Genomic DNA, 21,880 nt, shown 5'->3' on the forward strand with positions numbered 1-21,880 from the left:
CAAAGTCTGCTTTTTATATTGTAGGATACTTTTTTTCCCCCTTAGGATCCTCTAAGGTAAAACCACACAAAACTCCACAAGACTTTAACCAGAGATAACCAATACAGAGCAAAAGCTATACTCTGTGATTTCAATAGTTAGTAAAAAAAAGACAATTATAAATCTATTAAGGACTGAGAATAAAAACAAAATTATGTAATTAGAAATAATTAACCTAGGAACTGGAAAGTAACAAAGTTTAAAATTTAATGTCTTTCAAAAATCTTGATTAATGTCAGGGAAAAAAAAAGTCACTTTGATAGCATGCAACTTTGGTTTTGCCCTTTTCAATCCGTCAGTATTTTAAAGGATACTTAATACCAGAATAATGTGTGACTCTGCCACGAACTGAGCCTGGCTGCTTCCATGAATGTAGCTCTATAAAAGAAGACAAAGAAGCAAAAATTACCATCTAGAGACAAGCAGGTCTTTTGTACATTTTTTTTTTTTTTGTATTTTGTAGTTTTATACCAGGAAGGGAAATAATGAAAAAATCGAATTAATCTTCTATATATAATTCTTTTGAATAAAATAGTTATCACCCAACATATTCATTTGTTTACAGTTATTACTGTTATTTGTAGAAAGCAACTTAATTATCAAAAGTAAATTTAATAGAACTTGTTAAAAGGTTTACCACAAACACATGATTACAATGTAATGGTTATTCCAGAGTTACTGTTAAGCTGTAAGATACAAATCAAAGCAATTAAGTTTATCTTTAAGCAAAAAAAAAAATGACTTATCAAACATTAAATCACTCTTTTCCACATTATCAGAGTTTTAAAATAAGAAAATAGCTTTATATTAGCATTCAGTCCATTAGAGCATTCAAACTGGCTTTTTTTCAAAATGAAATTATTAAAATTTTTGCCACAATGAGAAATGTACAGTTTTCTATACCTAGTAAGAATGATTATCAGTTGATATCAGTCAATTACAGAAAATATGACACGAATCTCCATCTAGGATATTTTACTGCTGAAAACACTGACTTCCATTATTTTTGCTGTTAATCTTATGAAAATTAACTGCATTTGCTTTAAATATAAATCCTTTTCTAGGTTTTCTGATTATCAAAAAATAATTGAAGAAAAAAATAACATGTATAATCTAACTTAATGTCCTCAATTTCACAACACATTTGACGCAGAATTATCATTTCAGAGGACCACGTTGGCCCTCTCAAAATCTTTTGTTTTTATTTTTGATAAATACAGTTGAAAGCATATATGAGTATGCTCTTATAAAGAGTAACAGAAAATTAGTCCTCCTTGGACTTCATATGAGTCATGTCACCAAATTTCTCAGAAATTGCATAATCCTTCATCTGTAAAATCAGGAACTGAATTAGATAATTTGTGATCTTTTTCAAGTGTATAAAGTCTTCTGTGTTTTGTCATAAATTGTGCCCTGGTATTTTCATTAAAGGCTATCCTTTCTACTCTGATCTAAACTGTCTTTGTTCCCGTGTCTAATCTCAGTAATTTATAGGACAGCTGTCTTATCTGAAGGTATGTTTAGGTGTGTTCTTTAAGCACAGCATCAAGCAAACTGACTAAAAGAGAACCATTTCTGTTTCATTCACAAATCCTATTATATAAATGTTCTCTGCTGACTCTATTCTTTAAATGTACTTATATGGAGACAAGCATAGCTGTGAAAATCATTAACTTAGCTGCCAGCTAATTATTAAAGGGTTTTAACATTACTAGTGAGTGACAAGAGTGAAATTATGGAAAAAAAAAAAAAAACAGGTAGCAAAACAAACACCATAAGCTATGTTTGGCATCACTTAAAGTCTGATTAGAAACTGAGACCCTCAAAACTGAGAAACAGAGACTTTATTATTTAAATGTAACTGTGAGGATAATAAATACAACCCCAGCGAGTACTAATAACAATAGCTACCATCTATCAAACACTTACTTTGTATAAGACACTTAAAACTTTTAAATACAACAGCTTATTTAATTCTAATAATCCTACAAAAGAAGTATTTTTAGTACAGCCATTTTACAGACAAGGTAACTAAGGCTTAAGAGAAGTGAGAAATGTGCCCAAGTTTTCACATCTACTAGATGTAAACTCTGGGATTTGATGTTAGGTCTCTTTGATTTCAGATCCGGCGCACGTATTCTTGTTGGACATTTGTTAGACATGTTTTGTATGTTATCACATTGTATCTTATTAGCAGCCACATAAAATGATTATTATCCTGTCATCTTCCAAAGGAGAAAACTGAGATTTACAGAAACTAATTGGCTTAAGATCGTACAACTATTAATTGGTGGAATATAGACCTAAACCTGGGTCTAATGACCTCCAAGGTCCATGTCTTTTCTGGTATACAATAACTGATTAAAAGAAAATCAAGGGAAACATTTTATAAAAGCTTTATCTGGCAGTCACATAATTAACTCTTGACCATTACAATAAATAAAATGAACATTTATATAACTGACTGAAATATCTGAATATAACAATAAAGAATAATATGCTCAAATTTATAGAACAACCTCCAAGTAGTTTGCCTATGTAAGAATAACAAATTTAGAGAAGAACGTAAGATATTTTCTGGATGAGTGGTTTCAAAATATTTGTGTTAAAGAAAGAATCTTCTCTGGTGAAAGTCATCAATACCCTTCCACATTTCAAATCCTATGGTCATAACTCAGACTTACTTGACTTTATCTGAAGAATCTGCTACATGTGATCGCTTTTGTTTTTTTTTTGTAAAATTTTCTTGACCTCTAGGATGCCACTGTTTTTACAAATTGAAGTATAACTGAGACATATATTAGTCACTGGTGCACAACACCAATTTGACAATTCTGCACATTACTCAAAGTTCACCAAAGTGTAGTCATCATCTGTCACCATACAACATTATTACAATATTGTTGACTCTACTGCTCATGCTGTACTTTTCATTTCCATGACTTATTTATTTTGTAACTGAGAGTTTGTAACCTTTAATTCTCTTACCTATTTCATCCACCTCCCTCCCCACCTCAATCTGTTTGTTCTCTGGATTTAGGAATCTGTTTTCGTTTCTGATTCCACATAGGTGAAATCTTGAGGTATATGTCTTCCCTGACATATTACAATTAGCGTAATACTTTATAGGTCCATCCATGTAGTTGCACATGGCAAAATCTCAGGATTTTTTATGGTTGAGTACTAATCAACTATTACGTATATGGGCATGTCTCTGTGCGTATACATACGCACATCACATCTACTTTGTTTTCTTTTTTCCATCAACAGAAATACATTTTTATTCCAACTGTTTTTATTGTGGTAAAAAACATACAAGATAAAATTTACCATCTTAACCTTTTTTTCCCTTCATCATGATGTGTATTCTTAATCACCTTTAGCAATGTCACACATCTTCCCATCCATCTCCCATGTGATAACCATTGGTTTGTTCTCTGTATTTAAGAGTCTTTTGGCTTGTCTCTTTTTTCCTTTGTTTGCTTGTTTTGAGTGAAATCATAGGGTACTTGTATTTTTCCGGCAGGCTTATTTGCCCAGCGTCATACTCTCTAGATCCATCCATGTTGTTGCAAATGGCAAGATTTCATTCATTTTATAGCTGAGTAATATTCCACTGTGTATCTATACCACCTCTTCTTTATAATTTCATCTTTTGATGGGCACTTGGGCTGCTTCCATAATAGGGCTATTGTAAATAATGATGCAATAAACCCAGGGGAGCAAACATCTTTTCAAATTAGTGTTTTTGTATTTTTTTAAGTTGATTTATTTTGAGAGAGAGTATGTGAGCAAGGGAAGGGCAGAGAAAGAGCGAGAGAGTGAGAGAATCCCAAACAGGCTACGTGCTCTCAGAGCAGAGCCTGACATGGGGCTCTATCTCCCAACTGTGAGATCATAACCTGAGCCGAAATCAAGAGTCAGACACTTAACTGAGTCACCCAGGTGCCCCTTAGTGTTTTTGTATTGTTCGGGTAAATACTCAGTAGAGGAATTACTGTATCATATGGTAATTCTATTTTTGTATTTTTTGAGAAACATCCATACTGTTTTTCCACAGTGGCTGCACCACTTTGCATTCCCACCAACAGTGTAAGAGGGATTCTTTTTCTCCACATTCTTGCCAACACTTGTTTCCAGTGCTGTTGATTTTAGCCATTCTGACAGGTACAGGTGATATGTCATTGTACTTTTGATTTGCATTTCAAATAGTGATGAGTGATACTGAGCACCTTTTCATGTGTCTGGCCGTCTGGATGTCTTCTTTGGAAAAATGTCCTTTCATGTCTTCTGCCCATTTTTTAACTGGATTCTCTGTTTATTGGGTGTTGAGTTGTGTAAGTTATTTTATATACTTTGGATACACACCCTTTAATGAATATATCATATGCAAATATCTTCTCCCATTCTGTAGGCTTTTAGTTTTGTTGTTTCCTTTCCTTACAGAAGTTTTTCATTTTGATTAAGTCCCAATAGTTTATTTTTGCTTTTGTTTCCCTTGCCCCAGGAGATGTATCTAGAAGAATGATGCTATGGCTGAAGTCAGAGAAATTACTGCCTCTGCTTTGCTCTAGGATTTTTACGGTATCAGATCTCACATTTAGGTCCTTAATCTATTTTTTTTTTTTTTTTTTTGGTCCACAGTACAAAAGTGGTCCACTTTCATTCTTTTGTATGTATCTGTCCAATTTTCCCAACATCATGTCAAAGAGACTGTCTTTTTTCCCATTGGAGATTCTTGCCTCCTTTGTCATAGATTAATTGACCATGAAATTGTGGGTTTATTTCTGGGCTCTCTATTGTGTTCCATTGATCAGCATATATATGTTTGTGCCAGTACCATACTGTTTTCATTGCTACAGGTTTATAGTATATTTTGGAATGTGGGCTTGTGATCCAGCTTTGCTCTTTATCAACTTTGCTTTCGACTATTCAGGGATTTTTGTTAGCATTATTTTTCTATTTCTGTGAAAAGTACTGTTGGTATTTTGATAAGGATTGCATTAAAGGTGTACATTGCTTTGGGTAGTACAGACGTTGTAATTATATTGATTCTTCCAATCCATGGACATGGTGTATTTTTTCCATTTGTTTGTGTCATCTTCAATTTCTTTCATTGGTGTTTTATAATTTTTGCAGTACTAGTCTTTTGCCTCCTTAGTTAAGTTTATTCCCAGGTATTTTATTCTTTTTTTTAAGTTTATTTTTCACAGAGAGAGAGAGAGGGAGAGAGAGAGCATGAACGGGGGAGGGTCAGAGAGAAGGAGACACAGAATCCGAAGCAGGCTCCAGGCTCTGAGCCCTCAGCACAGAGCCCGACATGGGGCTCGGACTCACAGATTGCAAGATCATGACCTGAGCCAAAGTCGGACGCTTAACTGACTGAGCCACCCAGGTGCCCCAGTATTTATTCTTTTTTGGTGCAACTGTCAATGGGATTGCTTCCTAATTTCTCTTCCTACTAGTTTGTTACTAGTGTATAGAAAATCAGCAGAGTTCTGCATACTGATTTTGTATCTTGCAACTGTACTGATTTCGTTTATCAGTTCCAGTAGTTTTGTTTTTGTTTTTTTGGGTTTTTTTTTTGGCAAAGTCTTTATGATATTTTATACATACTATCATGTTATTTGCAAATAGTGACAGTTTTCTTTTTCCTTACCAATTTGGTTGCCTTTTATTTCTTTTTCTTGTCTGACTACTATGGCTAGGATTCCCACTACTACGTTGAATAAAAGTGCTGACATTGTACATCTCTCTCTTGTTCCTGTATTTAGAGGAAAAGCTTTCAGTTTTTCACCAAGTATGATGTCAGCTGTGGTTTTTCCGTATATGGCACTCACTGACGTATGTTCCCTCTAAACCCACTTGGTTGAGAGTTTTTATCATGAACAGATGTTTACTTTGTCAAATGCTTTCTTCCATCAATTGAGATAATTATGTACTTCTCATTCTTCCTATTGGAAATCTGGTGTTTCACACTGATTGATTTTTGAACATTGAGCTGCACCTTGCATCCTGGGATAAATCCCACTTGATTGTGGTAAATGATCCTTTTAATGTATGGTTGAATTTAGTTTGCTAATATTTTGTTGAAAATTTTTGCATCTAGGATGCCACTTTTGATTTTTCTAGTTCACTGGCTCCACTTCCTCATGCTCCTTGGTTCTTCCATCTCATTATCTGAACTAAACTTGGGAGAATCTCAGAGCTCCATAGACTGTGGTCTGTTCTCTATACTCAACCCTCCCTGGTGTTCTTATTCAACCCAATGCCTTAATAATTACCATTTTTATACTGATGATGCCCACATTTATATCTCCGGCTCAGTACGTCAGACTTTTACATTGCTCTTGTACATAGCCATCTTCACTTGGTAGTCTGATAGTTTTCACTAATATATTCCACTTGGAAGCCCAAAACTTAAAATGGTCCAAACAAAAATTGATGTGCTTCCCTATCTATCCCAGAATCAGCAACATGATTTTTCCAGTTGTTTCGGCCAAAACTTGGAATCATCTTAGTTCGTTCTTTTCTCCTCCCTCTCTTCCTCTATCTTCAATCACTCAGAAAATACCACTGACTTTACTTTCAAAATCCATTCCAAATTCAACCACTTGTAACTACTTCTATGAAGCATTGGCAAAAGCGCCCAAAGATTAAGTCCAGGACTTATTGTCTGGTCTAAGCAGTCACCATCTCTCATCTAGATTATTGCAATAGTTTCTTTCTTCTCCCTGCCTCTACCCTATAATCTATTTGCCAGCCAGATTAATCCTGCTAAAACTAACAAGAATCTATATCATTATCCTATTCAGACCCGTTCAATTCTTTCTTAAATGTGTGAGAAAAATATATCATGTAATCTATTTTCCACTTCTAATCACAATGCCAAAGAATCTACATACTTCTACCTAATTAAAAAATACAGCTAGATTTAGAAAATCTACTGTTGGTCCTTAGAGACTTACTTCACTATATCAGACCTATAATACTTGCAGGCTTACTTCTTGTATACATGAGGCAGGACAGAGTAAAGGCTTAGGGATAGTCTTGAATCTGCTACTTGCTAGCTATGTTATCCTGAAAAAATTACTGAACTTCACATCTTTAATAGGAATAGGAAGATATTTCCCAAAATATAGGCCTAAAAATTAAATAAGATAATGTCAAGGTAAGTAACCTGCATAGCATCTGGCTTTCTTTACAGTACATAATCAAATATAATCAAGGACAAATCATTTTGAGGTCTTTATTCCAAAGTAATTGAATCTTTTAAACATTAGACAAACATGCCTAAATACCATTCAGAAATCATTTTATTTTTATAGGAAAATTCAGTATGTTGAACTGATCATTTAAAAAGATGATATTCAGGAACCTGTACTAACATATGACTTTTATCCATCTCTTTAGTCATTAAAATCACTTCAAACCCAGATACTACAAAAGACTTCAGGATTCAATAAAGGAGAATTCATTTGATAAATTTTTACTGAGCAATTATTACATACCAGGTACCAACGCAGGCAATGAAGACCCAGCATAATAAAACAGAAAACCAAAAGCCCAAAAAACTATATTTTCATGACTTACACATTTAATTGTGAGAACACAATTTGTCTACCAAAGTAAAACAGAGATTATTAGCACACACTAAAAGCCATAAAAGCAAACACAAAAATAAAAGCACAAATCAACATTCCAAAGGTCTTATGCATTGACCTTAGAAATAGTTATCTTTCATGGGGTCCCTGGGTGACTCGGTTGAGCCTCAGACCCTTGACTTCAGCTCAAGTAGTGATCTCATGGGTGTGGGAATGAGCAACACCCCCTTCCCCACACTGGGCAAGGAGCCTGTTTGGGATTCTCTTTCCCTCACCCACTTCTTCTCCCCCTTCCTCCCTCCAAGAAAATAGTTATGTTTCATTTATGGTGCCACCCAAAGTAATGACTTAATCCAATTAAAAATGAGCTAAGGTGCATGATTTTTAAACTGGTCTTAAAATATTGTATTTAATGCACATACTTTCAAGATCCTCTCAAAGAAGAAACATCAAGTAATGTTTCCTTGCAGCTTTAGCATGGTATTAATTTACATCACTTCCTTTTTTTGATTTTTTACTAATTCTGATAAGGGAAATATTAGTAACGAATGGTAATTTCATCCTGACTATATATTTAACATATTTATAAGCACAATGCATTTACAGAATGCTACTCAAGAAGAAAATCAGCATGGTCTCAGATACTGGATACATACCTACAGAGATCTACTCTACTCTGTAGAGTTTTTCTACAGAGATCAAATGTTTTAGCAAACCATGAATATAAATATTCTTCACTTGTCCAGTCCATTGAACACTTTATATAAACCAAAATTAAAGACTGGTTCATAAAAATTACTGTATCAGGAAGTTCATTACCTTGATATCACTTACTTAAAGGCCACTTTATTCAGAAGAAAAATTAGATGATTTGAATTTTGCATAGCATAATATAAATAAATAATATATATGAATAGGACTCATCTTAATTCCAAGCAACATACTTGAAAATAAAAATTAAGGGGTGCCTGAATGGCTCAGTAGGTTAAGCGACTGACTTCGGCTCAGGTCATGATCTCATGGTTGGTGAGTTCGAGCCCTGCATCGGGCTCTGTGCTGACAGCTCCGAGCCTGGAGCCTGCTTCAGATTCTGTGTCTCCCCCTCTCTCTACCCCTCCCCTGCTCACGCTCTGTGTCTGTCAATAATAAAAACGTTAAAAAAATTACAAAAAAGAAAAATTAGTATGTTTTAATACAATGGTTCTAATACCTCTTATCTAACCGTTTCAGAAAAGAAAACAGAAATTAAGCTAAATATAGTATAGGTCAGTAGATTAAAGGAATCTCATTTCACTTAACTTTTTCCAAAATTCTTGGGAAAATGACATCAGTCATTCTGCTCTTTCAATATCTCAAAACTGTGTTGGTTTTGAATAATCATTACAGGGTCCTGTTATACACTGAAATATTTTGGCAGTAATTGGCTAGTATGGACCAACAGTTTGTTGCCGGAGAAGGAAGCTAGTGTGATGAAAAGTACACTGAACTTAGAGTCAAGGGTCTAGGTTTCTAGTGCTGATGAACTGAATAGATATTAACAAGCTAGTTGTTAATCTTGGTCAATTCAATCATTTGGGTCTCAGTTTCCTAATCTATAAAACAAAGACACTGAAAGACACATTTCAATCAAAATGCCTGAGTGGAATCCCTATCCTGGATCTGCCACAGGTGTGACCTTGAACAAAATTACTCTAAACCTCAAACTGTTCAACTGGAAACAACTATTTGAGTTGAAAAAACAAAATGTGAGAGGTGAATTAGGTAATACACGTGAAATAGTATCAGGCCTGAAACCCAGTAAGCACTCAATAATATTATCTATCATTATTACCATTAATTATTTCAAAATTTCAAAATTCCACTCTCAGTTGTGACTCACAAATGAACACAGTGGCCATTGAGTTATGCCTATCGGTAGTCAATTAGCAGATTATGTCTGGGTTAAGTTCTGTCAGTGACTAATTACTTTTTTTAAACTTCCAAGCTGATATTAAAATTATTTGCCTTGGAGCAAAAGCAAGCTCTAAACAACCAACCTGTTTGATGAACCTGAACAAAGACTGTTTCAGTTAAATGGGCTTTGGAGCAAAACCAAATATTAACGTAAGCAGAAAACAAAAAGTTCTTCACTAACATATCTAAGCCAGGAAATAACTCTTTCAAATACAATAATACATAGGAATCAAATTAGTTGTTATTTCTCCCTTATTCATGGATTATCTATCTGCTTTGGCCTGTAAGTTCCTTGTTGGGGAAAAAACCAAAAGTGTACTTAAACCAATCCTAGAGAGATATAAGTGGTTTTAAACTCTGATCATTTTTAAAAATGTAATTTATTGTAAAAGAATCACTAAGACACCAAGAAAATGGCAAATGCATGAAGTGAAGATTTGATATTGTTGAGTGTTACCCAAATGGCAAGGTGTCTCAGTTCAAGGTCAAATCCCAAAAGTGCTTTTGGTCCTTTCACTTTAAAATACATGATTGCAGGGGCACCTGGGTGGCTCAGGCAGTTAAGGGTCTGACTTCAGCCTAGGTCATGATCTTGCCACTTGAGCTCGAGCCCCACATCGAGCTCTGTGCTGACAGCTCAGAGCCTGGAGCCTGCTTTGGATTCCGTGTCTCCCCCGGTCTCTCTCTCTCTGTTTCTCTCTCAAAAATAAACATTAAAAAAAAATTAAAATACGTGATTGCATCATGAACCCAGAACTTGTCAACTTCTAAAAGAAACAGTGCAGGGATTATCTTTTAGCATCTTATGTGAATTTTTTCTGCCCAGTATTTTCAAGCAGTTTGACTCAAATGGCATGTAAATTTCCTTTCCGTCCACTTTTTTCCCCACTTCTTGCACATATTGTGACAAATTACCTTTGTGAATCCTTATAGCCTTTTTTAGTCCCTTATATAGTACTTCCTAGTTCCAGGACAACAGATCAAATGCTATGTAGAATGAGGGGCCCATTTTTTTGTGTATGATAGAATCAACCATTTTTTTAGTATGTAGTTCTAAGTAAATGAGATGCTATTTCCAAATGTGTATGTTAGTTGGACTGCAGTAATGATATCCTCATCCTGAGTCTCCTTTGTGTGCTAAGGTACACAGAATATGATAATGGAATGATTTTTGTTATTTCTTTTTCAGTTTCTTTACGGGAATATTAATTCCCAGGAAAGGAATCTTTTGAACCATTAATTTCAACACTAAATAAGACACTGTACCTTAACAAAAATACTTACAGGTGTCCTATGATCTTCCCTGCATGATATACTATAATCCTGCTTGAGATGGAAGCAATTAATTGAGTCTCTAGTAAAAACAAAGCGTGAGATAAGGAAGGCAGGTAGGAAGGCAGACAGAGCTCTGTTTAACGGCAAAAGGCAGTATCCGGGGTCACCACTGTTACCGTACAAAACAAACTGAAATCCCAAGGTACTTATCACTCTGACATTGGAATACAAGACTGCCCAATTTTTTTGATAGTTACACATTTCTAAACTTTTCCTTAGGGATTGTCTTTTTCGTCATCAGCCTACATCAACTTTTCTAAGGTAGCACTAGTTTTTGCTAGGCTTCTCCACCAAATGACAGATGTGATACAGATCACAGAATAGCTAAGCTGAGTCCTTCTGGATTTGCCTGAAAGAAAAGATATAAATAGGTATTATCTACATCTAGGTGGTAAAGAATGCCACTGTGTTTGATTTCTCCAGAGGCTACACTTACATCATGCTTGAAATTCCTAAGTACTTCATTAAATGTTTGGCCTAAACTAAAAAATAATTACAACAGACATAAAACAGTTCATGTAAACAGTGATGAATCTGTTTGCCTCTCAAAGTATTGAATCTGACAGCTGTTAGCAATAAGCTACCACTCTCTCATTAACTGAAATTTTAGGGCATCTTTCAGCCCTGTTCCAGTTGAACTTACTGCGTGACCAGTCGTGGAGTGTGAAACCCATACCTGCCCCAGCCATATTGCAAAAAAGAATCTCTTCAGTTTTTGTTTATTTGCATATCAAAAAGCCTGACCTCTTTAATGTCGGTCAGCGATTCTCAAAAGGCGTGTGCATGACACTCACCTGGGATATCTGTTTAATAAAACAGATTCTCAGACTTCATATGTGGAGATTGTAATACAATAAACAGGCCTCTGGTAGTACCAGAAGTTTGCACCGTTCATGAGCTGAAGGCCATTTCTATACATCTACACTTTGTAAGAGGCTGTATAGGAAGAAGGGAATGCGTAATTCTTTAAAAGTTGTCAAAAAGGCTAGGTATGGAGAAAAAAAATCTTACTAGTGAGAAGTTTGGTTTCAGGTAATAAAAGAATTGCTGCATATCCACAGAAAACATCTTACGAGTAGGAAGGGGTTTTGTTTCTGCAAACAATAAGGAATTGCTGTTTCAAACATAGTCATTTAGCTCTAGGGATGGGAGCCCATAACAAGGGTGCTGGCTACAAACTGGACTCAAGCAACAGGAAAACTACCTGATGCTTGTCAGGTAGGTGACCAACAGATGTTACCACAGCACAAGTCTAAACTCAGATTTCAATCGTCCGGTATTATGGGATATTTTCTAGAACACTAAACAACACAGGGTAAAAGTTACAGGGAGGCAGAAAGTGAGCCTGTTAAAACCAAACGGTGGGCTAGCACCTCCTAACTGGGGTCTTAAGAAAAGTTGACAGTTTTAGAATAACTGTGGCCTAAGGCTACAAAGGGTGTGCTTGGTCCTACTCAAACCCTTCTCCACAGAGTTGTGGGCTCTGATAGCGGAGTAGACAAATCTCTCCCATTATGAACTTGACCTGAATTTACAGAGTCAATGAGACGGTAGTTCATATACTGTAAGGTAGCAGGGTGGGGGCGGGGCAGAAAGTAACAACAAAACAGAATAAAAAAAAAAGCAGTCAACCCAATACTAAGGAAATCCTAAGGAGAATATGCTGCAATAGTTCATTATAATTGCCCCTTCTTAGAAGGTCAACCAATGAGAACATAGAATGCGGGGCTGGAAAACTTCTAGGGTAAACATAAAACAACCCTAAGCCCCAGACACTAGTGAGAGCAACTGGGGATAAATAGTGTTGGGAAAGCACCTTTTACTTTTTGAACAGAACTGATGATATGACCAATGAGATAAACCTCTCATTTGTACTTTCAAAATGTTGAGAGAATAAAAATATAGTAAGACTGTTTCTTCCAAGCATATGGCACAAATTTTAAAGATCCTGTCACTTCTAAGTGATTTTAGGAATTAATATTTTGTTGACGACACATTTCTCAGCTTACTACAGTTTTCATTTCATTCAGTAACAAAAGAAAACTTGAAACGCTTAGTATAATTATTCTCAAAGAATTTTCTTTTGTAACTAAATAAAATGTTCAGAAGAAGTTATCTGTTAGAATCTTCAGCATTTTAAAATCCAACTGGATAGCTTTTAATGTGAGATATAATGAATACGTAAATCTACAATGTAAAAGCTTTGGTAGTTCCATCAAATCAGGTATATATGCTAAGCATGATCAAAATGTATGTTTTTTTTTGTCTTTTTATCCTCAAAAATAAGCAACCAATGAAGAAGACTAATACTCCCAAGTCATTATTATAAAAGTAATCCAAAATGCAAGAACAACAACAATAAAAAAAAACTAACGTAGCTTACATTTTACATCTTACTCTGTGTTAAAAATAAAATCACTCATTTTTATCACCAAATATTTTGGCCCTGTGACTGGTCTAAGACATGTATTAGGAACAGAGCTTCTCTGTGCCCTGTTCCAGTTTTGCCAAGAAATCGAATGCTTTCCCCTAGGAAAGCAATTTAACTTCTCTGTAATTTATTTTTCTAGCACGGATCATTTTTTGTTACTTACGAAGCTATATTATGTGATAAAAAAAGGGGTTATTATCAAGCAAAGTCTATAAAAGGCATTTAAACAAAAAATAAACAATAATCACTCTTTTGAAGCAAAGTTTCTTAGACTTCTCTGCTTTTTTTTCATGTGTCTATGAAAATGGATGTCCACATCTCCATTCTTAGTACTCCCAAGATAGCTCATTCTTTGATAATTCTATACATGTAAGCATATTTACGTGGATGACAAATGCTTTGGGTGGCCAGACAATTATTCCTTAATAATGAATCTTTTAGCACATCTCTGTTAAATCATCCTTGGATCATTATTTGTACTTTGTATTTATTCGTGTTGGTGCCTCACTGATTGCAGTCTGAGCAAAATATTGCTGAGTCTGAGTCCCATTACATCACGCTGGACTACCTGCTATGACAGTTCTTCTAGTCTCGTTCTTCAGAAAGCTTTGGTTTATATCCTTGGAACTTAAATTGTCTTAATAACGACACTTTCTCTGAAGTTTCCCAATTGCTTTAAAAGTCCAGTGTCATCCATTTTCTCCATATGTCTAGGACCACTGCATTTTGATGAGTGAAACTGGGAAATCACTGCCTCTAAATCTTTGACATCAGAGACTCTATCTTGACATTTGATATGAAATATAGTACAAAGGTATGATAAATGAAACCTGTCCAAGAAATGAAAATGAGACTGATAAGGATTCAGGTATTAGGCCCATATAACACATTTGACAGTAACATGGTTTTGCAGGCCTTGAGAATGGGTTTAACTGATGATGGATGTTACTGGCTGAACGTGCTAATCTGCCAAATGAGACATTAAATTCTTGGTTTAATTTTCCATTTCCTTCAACTTACTATCTGAAGGCTACAAATGATCAACATTCGTCTTTACTCAGTGTACTATCAATGTGAATTCAGTTATGTAAGAAGTATTTTGCATAGAACAAGCTGCTATACAACTTCATGTTCTACTATAAAAACCTTATAGCACCAACCACAATAATCTTCAATAGAAGTACCACACTCTAATTGTTGGGAGCAATGGTTCCAAACCAGGCTGCTAGGTTTGAATTCGAGTTTGAGGGATTGGGCATGTTATTTAATCAACCTATGGGGTCAGTTTCTTCACCTATAAAACTAGGTTGTTGTAAAAATTCAAAGCTTTTTAAAAGGTATAACAGTAAGCCTGAAGTGTTAGCTATTACTGTTCTTGTATTCTGTCAATATTTACTGAATATCTAACATGTGATAGGTACATTTCTAGGCACTTGAGGTAAAAGAGTTAACGGAGCAAATATCCCTGGCCTCAAGGGCTTACAGTCATGGGGGGGGGGGGGGTGGGTAGGAAACTGGAAACAGGAAACCGGAGGGAGATAGACAAGAAACAATGTATAAATAATATAAAATAAATCGTACACTAAGGACAGTAGTTAGCCATACCAATCAGACAAAGGACAAATGGTCAGAGCAAAAGCCTTAAGGTAGAAATGTGTTCAAGGAAGGTCCGTGGGTTGGCAAGGACTTAGATTCCACTGTGAGTTCTGTGGGAAGCCGTAATAGGAAGGTTCTGAGCAGAAGAGTAACATGATCTATGCTGAGAACAGACTATAATGGAGCAAGGACAGAAGCACAGAGACCAGAGAGAGGTTACTAGAGTAATCCAGACACAAAACGTTGATAATTTAAAGAAGATTGATGGCAGGTGTTTAAGAAGTGATCTGAACCTGGATATATTTTGAAGAAAGAAGAGTATTTCTTATTTCCTTTGTGTTTTTATGTAAGAGGAATCTGCAACTATAAATGATAGAATGAACGGGTAGTAAAAATGTAGTTCAAAATTCATGGTAAATATATACATTCTACTATTTATAATGACACATGCAGAGGACATTTACATTCATTTGTGGAAATAGGTATTTAAAACAAAGTCTACAGATTCAGTTATATGAGTTTATTAAAATACAGAGGTCACTAAAATGGTAAACCTACTTTAATTACAAAAGAGATATGTTACACTACTCTATTCTCCTTTTTTCTCTTAAATGATTCATACTTTTAAATCCAACAGTTCTGTATGAGACCTCTTTCCAGTCACGTCTATATTTTCACCTTTTATTAACTATGAGTTGTATATATTTATTTGAGTAATCCCACTTGAATTCCCTAACACTTTAAAATATAGTCAAATAAATGTCAATATTCTCCACACAAACTAATTTATCTTTGCCAGACTTCCAAGCTTCTCTGAGTAATACAACCACTCTTCTGATCTCCGTTTCAACTTCAACATCTGTGCCTACATGAATCACAAAGCCAGTGAATACTTCCTATTCTGTATTTGCCATTTATCTATTACTTTGACACAACTGATTCTGTCTGAATGCTGATCATATCATGCTTGGATTATGGGCTTTCTAATCTTTCCTCTCTAATCTCTCACTTCTAGATAAATCTTCCAAAATCACCACTTTGATCAGTGTATTGCTCACAGACCTTTGAAAATTTAAAACTGCTGAGAGGCCTGGGCAATATGAGCCAGATATCTTTGAGTCAATCAGTCCGTCAATACAACAAATGCCTATTCAGAACTTAAGAGTAAAAGATACTTATACCTCATAAGATGAGAAAAACAAGTAAATACAAAAGAAAGTACTTTGGCTCAAAAGGAAAGAGTGTATGTGCACAAAGAGATATGTAATTACACAGGCCAAAGAGAGCTAGAGCACTGTGCTTAGCACTGAAGATTTACTAGACCAAGATTTGAAATCTGTGCTGGAGTTACCTCCTTTGTAAATGGGAATAATGTATCTTTCTTATTGAGAAATGCCACAGGATTGAACATCATAAATTAGTAAAAGTAGCTACTAAGTTGCATGGCATTTAGTAAGGACTCTATAGTTTTGGTTATCAATTTAGCTATGTGTACAGTGCCTTTCAGTGAAATATAAAAGGCGAAATTACTGTATATAAACTGGAAGAGAAAAACCCCGAAAATGGCTAACTGCAAACAGGATCCCTAGTTCAGTGTATTTTACGTTAAGATGAGTTACAGATAATTTTGAACTGGTGGAATGTAATAAGGAGATCAACAGAGGATGGGAAGCGAAATCGTTTACCTGATCTTACTGGGAAGGGGTCTGGAGATAGGCAGATCACACACAATTTTTCTCACATTATTTCTCTCTTGTTCTCTGTCTCTCACCTCCCCCTGCGCGCCCCCCCCCCCACCGCCTTCCCTTCTACCTCCTCCATATATAAAATCATGTTTTAGTAAACAAAATCTGATCCCAGCCCCTAAAAATACTATCCTCATTTCCACCTCTCTACAGATTCCTAAAGCACCAAGGAATGAGCTTTATTCATTTATTTATTATTACTTACTGGTTAACCAAAAGTCACCTTGATTTTAAGGCAAACTCAAATTCCCCATCTTTTAATAAATTTTTCCCCAAGAATATTGCTTGGGGTAATATTTATTGCTCTCAAACTATAATATTTATTACCTATAATTTTAGTGTTGTTCACGTGAGTTTTAAGTCCAGAATCCTATCTATTTCAGGAAAAAGATATATTATTTATAGGATACAAACAGAAAACATTACTTTAAAAAAAAAGAACGTGTTCAAATACTTTGACATATTTTAAAACAGTCGAAATATAAAATACATTAAAACCTTAGAGTAAAATGATTATAAGAATCTGTATATTTAGTGTATTCAGGAATTTAAAATAAAAACCTAGAACATCTATTGACAATTTCCTGTTTTGTTTTTTTAATGTCTCAAATGAAGCTAACACTGAAGTTAAATTCCTCAAACTGGCAAGAAGAACAGTTAAACTCTGATCTATAGAAATCTCAGAGAAAAAGAGTGATGATTTAAACAACTACAGTGAATGTCATTTAAAATTAATTAAACCAGGGTTTACTGTTTTTAGATTTATAGTGAGTTCATTAAATAATAATCTCAAAGTAAGCATTTTTTAAAAAGCTAATTAGATTTTTAACAAATATTTGGTGGCTATTAGTATGCACTATAACCATAAAATCTAAAAAGTAGTATTTCGTTGGCGATTTCAAAAGTGCATTCCATCATTAGTAATTAATGCATTACTTGTATGCACTTAATCCATTTAAAAAAATTTTTTTTTAGGTTATTTATTTTTGAGAAGAGAGAGACAGAGCATGAGCAGGGGAGGAGAGAAAAAGAGGGAGATACAGAATCTGAAACAGGCTGCAGGCTCCGAGCCTTAGCACAGAGCCCAACGTGGGGCTCGAACTCACAGACCGGGAGATCATGACCTGAGCCAAAGTCAGACCCAGGCATCCCCACTTAATCCATTTTTATACATAAATCAGTTTTGTTGTATAGACTTCTATTTTTAAAACACTGACACTTTCTTCATAGATTTAAAACACTTATATTAGCTTGCAAATATCAAAATTTACTTTCACTTACTGAGTGTGATCCTGTTAAGTATACCTACTGTAAACGCTAAGAGTACTTCTCTTTTAACTGTATGCTTTTTCTTTTCTTTTTTAACTGGCTAATTCGTAAGAGATCCCTCAGATTTGTCCTTTATCAGAAATACACAGGAGGAGGAACAGGGCATTCACAAATTCTCCATTGGGAAAGCACAGTCAAAACTTGTTTTAAATTACACATTTATAACTTTTGCACTTTTCTGTATACAAAATATAAATCAATACAAAATGGAGGTATTATTTAAAAAATATTATTTGGAAAAAATAGGCAGAAAAAGTGAGTCCATCATACTATCGTAAATTATTAATAAAACTGTGATTATACTGAAAGAAAAGTTAGCAGGTAGAGAACAAAAAACTATCTGTTTACCCTTCATGCTAAGAAAGAAATATAACCTGGGGCACCTGGGTGGCTCAGTCTGTTGAGGGTCCAACATCAGCTCAGGTCATGATCTTGCTGTTCCCGAGTTCGAGCCCCTCATGGGGCTCTGTGCTGACAGCTCAAAGTCTGGCACCTGTTTCAGATTCTGTGTCTCCCTCTCTCTCTGCCCCTCCCCCACTCACATAAACAAACATTAAAAATTTTTTTTTAAAAGAAAGAAATATAACCTTTTATTTATTCAGTACTGAAATATCTGCTTTGGATTCATACCAGATCCTTTAAGATATCTCACAACTTTTCATTAGTATGGTTACTTAAGAACCAGTTTGTTATCAACTCTAAAGCCTCTGATAGGCATTTCCAGCAGTTATAATTTACCAGGTATGACTAAACATATAGTATCTGTATTATAATGTATACATTTGAAGTAATGAAATAGCTTTATGGTTGAAGAACCTAAGATGGCGATGTGTTTCATTCCTCTATCTTTGGTGACAGCATAATAACTTCCTTCAACAAACTTGGGTTTCAAAAATGAAAATTTCAAAACAAAAGAATTCTGTATTTGCAATACTTTTTATTTACATAAATTGACAGGTTGATTATTCCAAAACCTTTATAAATGTGTTTGAGGTAAAGGGCTACAACAACAATTGTGTTGTCATACTCCCAACAACGGAACATAGTAATGGTAACACCCAGAATATGAACTCTGTACGATGCACTGTGCACTTGATGTACACTTTCTCAAAATGTCTTATGTCACCAGTGAGGATATCTATCCCGCACTCAGCAAGCGAGGTGGCAGTACTGAAAGTTACTCTTAACCGTGAACACCCGCTAAAAGCTTCAATGAAGAGCCACTTTCCTTTAAGGCGCACTTTCGCTGGAAGTGCCTTTAATCTGCAAGACATTAACATGAAATTTGTAGTCCATTAAGCACTTTCCAAATGAGACCAAGTGCTTGAATAAGTGACTAAAAGTTTTTATGAGAAAACTTTTTAACAAATGTTTTTATGATGGTAATGCTCTCTTATGGGCTGAATTGTGTCACTAGACCCCAAGTTCCTATGTTGAAGTGCTAAACTCAAGAGCCTCAGAACGTGACTGTATTGGGAGACAAGGTCTTTAAAGAGGTTAAGTTAACATGAGGTCATTAGGGTGAGCCCTCATCCAGTATGACTGATGCCCTTTTAAGCGGAGGAGATTAAGATACAGACATGAACAGAAGGAGGACCACATAAAGACAAAGGGAAGGGAAGAAAAGAAAGCCATTTATAAGCTACAGGGAAAGGGCTCCAAAAACTCCCCACTGAGACCTTATCTCAGACTTCTAGCCTGTAGAACTTTGAGAAAATGGGGAGCTTAAACCACAAAATTTTAATCTATGATACTTCGTTATGGCACTCCTGGCAAAATAATACATGTTCCAAATGACAAAAATTGCTAGTTTTCTTAAAATCTTTCAATCGTTGATTCTGATGGTTGAAATTCTCATCGTCAGCTTCCTTTTGAAAAATAATAGCAACATTTTTTTTTTAATGTTTGGATTTTACTCTTAAAAATACTTGTTTGTTGTTTAGGGCATGAGCAACAACTGTATTCTGTTTATGGTTTATTTTTGCTGAATTATAAATCACACACGTCATATTAGCTTTAGGTGTACAACATAGTGTTTGATATTTTTTATACATTATGAAATGATCACAATAGGTCTAGTTACCATCTGTCATCATACTACAGTCTTATTGACCATATTCCCTATGCTGTGCTTTGTATCTCTGTGAGACTCATTTTATAATTAAAAGTTTGTATTTCTTAATCCCCTTCATCTGTTTCACCCTATTCCTCTCCCCCCTTCCCCTTTGGCAACAAGTAGTTTGTTCTCTGTCTCTGTGAGTCTGTTTCTGGTTTTGTTTTGTTGTGTTTTTTAGATTCCACATATAGGTGAAATCACATGGTATCCATATTTCTCTGACTTACTTCACTTCGCATAATACCCTACAGGTCCACAGATGTTGTCACAAAGGCAAGGTTTCATTCTTTTTTATGGCTGAATGATATTCCACTGTGTATATACACATCTTCCTCTATTCTGCTACTGACGAACACCTAGGTTGCTTCCGTTATCTTGGCTATTGGAAATAATCCTACAGTGAACATAGGGTGCATATCTTTTTGAATTAGTGTTTTTGTTTTCTTTGGATACATGTGCACAAGGAGAATATCTGGATTCCAAGGCATTTCTAGTTTTAACTTTTTAAAGAGCCTACACACTGGTTTTCACAATGGTTTTCTCAATTTACATTCCCACTGGCAGGGTATGGAGGATTCCATTTTCTCTACATCCTCACCAACACTTGTCATTTCTTGTCGTCTTGATAACAGCCATTCTGACAAGTATGAGGTGGTATGTCATTGTGGTTCTGATTTAAATATCCCTGATGATCAGTGATGCTGAGCATCTTTTCATGTGTTTCTTGGCCATCTGTATGTCTTCTTTGCAAAAAGTCTATTTAGGTCCTCTTCCTATTTTCTATTTTTGTTGTTACTGAGTTGTAGGATTTATTTATAAATTTTGGATATCAACTCCTTATCAGAAATATTGTTTCCAAATGTCTTCTCCTATTTTATTAACTTTAAATGCTTATAAACACAAATTATACCTATTACACATATGTATATATTTTCTACAAGTGGAGATATACAGAAAAGCAATTGGGAAGATCCATATAAAACTGTAAACCAGTTACCTGTAGAACAAATTTTACAAGCTGATAGGAGAGTAATGAAAAGGAGGCTTGTATTTTTTTTATATAGTTCTGTATTTTTTTTTTAATGTTTATTTATTTTTGAAAGAGAGCACGAGCAGGGGAGGCAAAGAGAGAGACAGAGGATCCAAAGCAGGCTGTCAGCACAGAGTCCGATGTGGGGCTCGATCCCACAAACTGTGAGATCATGACCTGAGCCACATTCGGATGCTTAACCCACTGAGCCACCCAGGCACCCCTACAGTTCTGTATTATTTGAGTCTTTTCAATTGTTTACCAAAAAAGTATTTTTGTATTCTGTGAAGAGCAGCATGGTCTTTTAAAGAAAGGCAAAAATATTACTTCCTGCCATTGAGTAGTTTTAGAATATTCTAGAAAAATAAGAATTGCCTGCAAATGCTGTAGGATAAATTAAATTTTAAAAATGGCTGAAAAACGTCCACCTAATTCAACAACATGGAAATACCTGGTGAGCTTGGTGAGTGTGATTTTCGTGGGTACAGGTGCCAGGCTGAAGTGAACTAGGGAAGTAACTTCCGGGGCACAGGCAACTCTTTTGGTATCTCACACAGGAAAGAAGATCGCCTAATGAGTGTGAAGACTAGGATACAGGTGTAGTATTAAGAAACTTTAGGAGCAAACAAGTGTGGAATACATTAAATGAAAACAAAACTTTATAATTGGACACAGTATTTTATGGGTAGCAGCCAAATAGAG

The 21,880-nt window shown here is 35.2% G+C and overlaps 1 protein-coding gene across 5 annotated transcripts in view; it reads right to left on the reverse strand.

Moving 5' to 3' along the window:
- TUSC3 (tumor suppressor candidate 3) overlaps nt 1-21,880 on the reverse strand; it is a 262,371-nt gene that overhangs the window by 35,872 nt on the left and 204,619 nt on the right. For all 5 annotated transcript variants that reach the window (XM_047855563.1, XM_047855564.1, XM_047855561.1 and 2 more), the window contains one exon: nt 354-417. In XM_047855563.1, coding sequence (XP_047711519.1) covers nt 354-417 — 64 coding nt within the window. The remainder of the gene's footprint in view (nt 1-353; nt 418-21,880) is intronic.

Source organism: Prionailurus viverrinus, chromosome B1 (genome assembly GCF_022837055.1).
Source record: "Prionailurus viverrinus isolate Anna chromosome B1, UM_Priviv_1.0, whole genome shotgun sequence".
In the NCBI taxonomy this organism is placed as follows: Eukaryota; Metazoa; Chordata; class Mammalia; order Carnivora; family Felidae; genus Prionailurus; species Prionailurus viverrinus.